Source organism: Vigna radiata, chromosome 5 (assembly GCF_000741045.1).
Source record: "Vigna radiata var. radiata cultivar VC1973A chromosome 5, Vradiata_ver6, whole genome shotgun sequence".
Taxonomy (NCBI): domain Eukaryota; kingdom Viridiplantae; phylum Streptophyta; class Magnoliopsida; order Fabales; family Fabaceae; genus Vigna; species Vigna radiata.
In genome coordinates this window covers 3,387,281-3,392,579 of record NC_028355.1, presented here as the reverse complement: position 1 = coordinate 3,392,579, position 5,299 = coordinate 3,387,281, and the positions used below count along the sequence as shown (strand labels likewise).

The window sequence follows — 5,299 nt, the reverse complement described above, 5'->3', positions numbered from 1 at the left end:
GAAAATAGTCTTACAAAATTGAAAAAAAAAAAACTGCAAAAATAAAATGAAAATTATTGAAAAACTCAAAGAAGTCAATCAAGATCACCGAAATGAGATTATCAATATTGACATTTTCTAATTTTTAATAATTATTTAACGTTTAAATATTTTTATTAATTAGACATTAATTGAATTACTTTATTCAAATAAGAAAAGAAATTACAAAATTTGAATAATCTTTTCCAAACAAAACATTTGATAAATAAAAGGATTAGAAATAAAATCTCAAATTTAATATATTTGAACGTCTTTAAGATTATGAAAATTTTTATCCAGATACAAATACAAGTAATACTTTCTGGATAATATTTTCTTAAATATGTAAAGGAGTTTCATAAGATAGTTTTGTCTACCAAATATACTCATAGGGTATACTAATAATAGTACCAGATGGAGGAAGCCAAAAAAAACCCTTTGCTGGAGAGATATAAGTGCAACATTAGGCTTATAATCGATCTTTATAGGGTTCACTAGGTTAAGAAACGTAAATTAAATTCATTCCAGGCAACATAGAACTGAAATTCCAAGTTTATCTGGGTATAAAATTCATTCCAGGCTGCTTGAGAGATCAAGGAAATGGCAGTGGGCAGTTAATGGGAGAGTATAGTGTCGATGTTCTCTCACTACAAAGAATGGTGTTTTCTCCCATGCCACGGATCAAAGCTCGCACAAGATCACGGTTTAGTTTGCTCAATGGTTACATCTAATTGTTGAGGCTATAAGGTCTTTTCAGACTTCATTGGTTGCTGTCAAACAAATGCGTTCTGGATTAAAGATCCAAACAACCTTTTTTTGTTCTCATAAATTGAGGTTTGGATTTACAATCCTTTTAACCAAAAAACTCCTCCAAACAGTTTGTTCAACAGCAATACACAACTGGATTCTCTTTTTATCAACATAATTAGAGAATGCTAATTTCAAAATTGCTTCTTAAACTACTAAAACGGCAAACACGGTTCAGAAGTATGCAGACAGAAATAATAACAAATATCCTATCAGAAGAGGTGTTGGATAACAATGTTTTAACATCACAGGATTTGTAAAGGCCAATGACCTAAAAAGGGTCTCAAGTGATGCATCTACCTCTTCCTCTTTCCTTTATTCTTTAAATCAGGAAATGTAAGAGGGACAGAAAGCGTAAAAGACAAACTGTTAAGAGTGCCTTTCTGACGGATTAATTTGCAACCCAATTCCTCATAGACTTTTCTCACGGCCAAAACACTCATGCTCAGATCCTTTGCAATATCTGTGCAGTCAGTTTGGAAGTTATCAGCGAAAAGCGTAAGCACCAGCACATAACTTATGAGAAGAGAAATTTTTTCAGGGGGTAGCCTTCTTAGTTCAGAAACAGCAAACATATTTGAAAATTTATATCTCAGGATGTTGGGGATTTTATGGCCCTTTGCGGAGAAAACACCAAAGGAATGCTGATCTTTGAACTTTATCAGATGATTGATGTATGAGAATATGCAGGAAAGCTTCCTCTTTTCTGACTCATCCTGTAAATATAAACAATAGATCACAGATATTTTAGTTGGAAAAGAGAAAAATCAAACCTTGAAGAGTATTTGGATAAAAAAAGAATTTTGTACTGAAATAACAGACATCTCATCAACATTTGTAAAAGAAAATAAAAAGGTAAAAATAAATGAATCTTCTCTCATACGTTAACAAAAACTTATGTACCTAAACTATTTAGACTCTTGTCTTCTCAAAAAAATTGAAGTGCATAACTTGATTTTGATCTATGGAAGTTCAATTCCTTTTACCTCCCTATTTCTTCTTCTATAAGTGTTGACAAGTTAATCCAAACAAGCCTTATTATAAACACGTTCAGGTTACAAATCACCCATCAACAACATTGGGGTAATCATATTAACTAACTGCTTACAAATCACCCATCAAAGACTTCTAGAACGTTTATGAAAAATAAATTCTACAATTATAGACATAGCATAAGTCTAAGCATTGCTCATCGTTCTACAATGTAGCCAGTTATAGAGTATAACTAGTATGGCTGGACATTTTCTTTCTATAACCCAGAGGTCTGATGATAAATAACAAAAAACTCTGAAGTTACTATTTTAATGCGTTTGAAATATAATGTAATTTTATTAACATTTTTTTTGTGTGTAACCAGCTTTATGTTTATGGTTTTAAGCCAGTGCCTTGTCTTTTTTTGTAAGCACAACAGCGTAGGTTGAATACACTATGTTCCATCCATCTAATTTGATCAAGTTAAGCAAAAGGGTTATATTTGTATCAATACCTTAATTTTCCTTAACCCCTCTACCCTGTTGCGAACAAATGTTGGATAAGAACTGAAGTCCGCTTTTTCTTCCTGATGCAAATTATAATAAATGTCTTCAAGATAATTCCATTCTCCTGTAAGGATGATTTTGTCCAATACATATGCCTCCTGAGGTGTAGTTGCAGAAGTATCATATGGTGGTATGTTGCGAGAAACATGAGATTCTGTACTTTGAAGAGCGCTTTCTTTTACAGAAACATTTTTCATTTTCAAATTCAGATTCCTTTGAGAATTAGGATCTTCATCTTGTTTGAGAGCTAGCTTCTTTTTAGCCTGCAAAATGATACAGATGCCAAGATTAGTTAAAAATAATTGCAATAAAGTCAGCTAAATATAGTTGTGAAAAATAATATAAAACATTCTTCACATATTACATCCCAAAGCTGACAACCAAAGACTCATTTGTCCATGGACCAATAAGAAAAAACAAATTGAAGACACTTAAATGCATACTTTTTGAGGATGATGTAGTCATGATCGAGGAAGCAAAAGAGGAGGTTAACTCTAAGCTTGAGCTTTGGAGACAAACTTTGAAACCAAACCATTTTTGCTTAGTACGTGCATTGCAATTTTAGGAAGAGATCAGAGGAAAATAATTTAGACGGAGGTAAAAATTAGAGATGGCATACTCGAAGTTTCTAAGTTAAGTACTGAGATCACAATTACAAAATACAAGCTGAGTGCTTAAATTGGAAAAATGCATTAAGGGTTATTTGCAACTGCAAAATACCTGTAAAAAGTAAGTTTCATCATATGGCTAAATGACCAGTTATCTTTTATGGCGGATAATGTTGGAAAGTAAAATAATAACACCAGAATGAAAAAAAAAAAATAGTAGTAGCAAAAATGAGAATGCTAAGGATGCGTCATCAAACAAGAAAGTCCATGATATAGAAGGATTATATACAAACAGATACTATCGAGAAACACCTATCCAGGACATGACAGAAAACAGGATAAGGCAATTTAGACATGTTTAGAGGAGGCCACTAAGGGCACCAATGAGGGGCTAGATCGCAGAAATTTTAGACAAGTGAAAAGGAGTAGAATGACTTTTGAAGTAATAATTAAAAGGAATCTCAAGGTGAATAATATCTCTGGGAATTTAAATTTTTACAAAGCCCAATGATGTTGTATGATTCATGTAGTTGACCTCACTCAGTGAGATAAAACAAACCACTTGTATTCTTGCCTATTAATACAACCATAGCTAAATAAATTTTATTATGAGAAAGGTGAGCAATGTTTGTTCTACACAGTACCAACATGATTCCTGTATTTTCAACTCTTATCTCTCGGATAGGGTAAAATAGTAATTTCCAGTTTTTCTGTTCTTTCCACCACAGTCTACACCTGTACCCAAAATGCAGTAAGCAGTGAAATTTTAAAAATAAATATATATCTATCCATTACACCTTTGCTACCCTACCAATTTCCCACCTTCCCTTTAAAACATACCCAAAGCACATAGAGCATACAAATTAACAGATCTTACTATGTTAACAATCACATAGTCCCCTTTTACATCTATTGACACTCAAACTAACAGGATCTAACCATGGCAAATCAGTAAACATCCACACATTAATATCAACTTTTCATTGTGAATACAGATTTACTAGTTGCTAATAGCATAGCTAGTAAAAAGGGTTAAATGAGTAAAAAAAAATACCTTCTCTATATCCTTCTTTGTCCCCAATATAGCAGTAGTCTCTGCAAACTTCTGCTGTGGAGTCATCTCTTCCAATGTTGAGCTGGCAGGCTCATTGTCAGCAGCGTCCACACCTTTAACCTTTGGCTCCAATCTGAATATCTGAACAGCATCCACTAATTAACAAAATACACACTGACTTATTCGACAGCAAGGCAAATGAAATTGTTCTTCCCCTTCACATTTTACCTTATTACCAGCAATGGGAACAATCTTCAGGGTCCCAGCTTCCTTATCAAGGAGTCCGAGCGCGAACATGGTCCGGTGTCCAGCCGCAGCCTCTCCAGAAAAACTAGTTCCAACAAATTCCACCGAAGTTCCAGGAGGGCGAACAACAAGCTGCATCCTCTTGGACATGTTCCTGTGCCTGTAAAGTTGAAATTCAGAGGGACCAGAACCACTGGCATGATTCTTAACCGGATCAAAACCCGAAGGAAAATAACCAACAACAGGAGCTGTTTTATTGGGGTGCTCGCGGACAACCTCCACCGCAACCTCAATTCGATCAGGTTGAGGGGGGACATCTTTTTTCTTCTTGTTTTTCTTGTTCTTCTCCTTTCTGGGAGTTTTGGATTTTGGTGAATCAGTGTCCGAATCCATTACACTGTATCGATTAAAAATTCTCAGATTTAATTCAAAGAACAGATAGAGATGTCGACAAAGGTTCTTCAAACACAAAAATCGTAGGCACAGTACAATTCACAGATTTTGAATTCAAAAAGTGTTTTTTGGCATGTAAAACCTAAATAAAATACATAAACTAATAGAAAGACAAACCATAAAACCAAGGAGAAAATCAAACAAAGAAGGGTTACCGACAGTTACAAAGTGTTCAACCAGGATGCAAGGGTGTCTGCTACTGAACAGACTGAACAGAGAGAACCCTAAACTGTATAAAATAGAACACTTAGTCCTTTATAACGAAATCAGTTTTACATATACTATTATATATAATTATTAATACACAGAAATCTCTTATAAGATTTTATAACTTTTTTTAATGCACATAATTTACTATTAATTTTACTTAATTAATATAATTTATTTTTATCATTTTTTATAACCATATTTTTTATAATTTCAATAACATATTTTATTTTAATAACTATGATAAAAAAAATATTATCATAAGAAATGAATGAATAGACGTATTACTAATTATTATTATTTCAAATTTTAAATTTTACTATTAGTATAATTATTAATAGTATACACTAACTGTTCAAAACGTGATT

General features: G+C 33.0%; 1 protein-coding gene across 2 annotated transcripts; it reads right to left on the bottom strand.

Annotated features, from left to right (window-relative positions):
• Positions 1–811: 811 nt before the first annotated feature.
• LOC106759675 (DNA-directed RNA polymerase I subunit rpa49) lies at positions 812–5,000 on the bottom strand. Of its 2 annotated transcripts, none has more exons than XM_014642966.2 (5): positions 4,884–5,000; positions 4,254–4,668; positions 4,026–4,166; positions 2,312–2,626; positions 812–1,541 (listed from the first exon to the last, which is right to left on the bottom strand). In XM_014642966.2, the coding sequence occupies exons 2-5, from the start codon at positions 4,662–4,664 to the stop codon at positions 1,122–1,124; spliced, it is 1,287 nt and encodes a 428-aa protein (XP_014498452.1). In that variant the 5' UTR covers positions 4,665–4,668; positions 4,884–5,000; the 3' UTR covers positions 812–1,121. The 2 variants fall into 2 exon arrangements, with proteins under 2 accessions (XP_014498452.1, XP_014498453.1); XM_014642967.2 differs by having other exon boundaries at positions 4,880–4,975.
• Positions 5,001–5,299: the final 299 nt, after the last annotated feature.

Excerpts from the sequence above, each read along its gene's own strand:
- LOC106759675 (XM_014642966.2), bottom strand. The coding sequence starts at position 4,664 with ATGGATTCGGACACTGATTCACCAAAATCCAAAACTCCCAGAAAGGAG. Across the intron at positions 2,627-4,025 it reads CAAAGAAGGATATAGAGAAG|GCTAAAAAGAAGCTAGCTCT; the intron begins GTATTTTTTTTT and ends ATCATTTTGCAG. Across the intron at positions 1,542-2,311 it reads AGGGGTTAAGGAAAATTAAG|GATGAGTCAGAAAAGAGGAA; the intron begins GTATTGATACAA and ends TTATATTTACAG.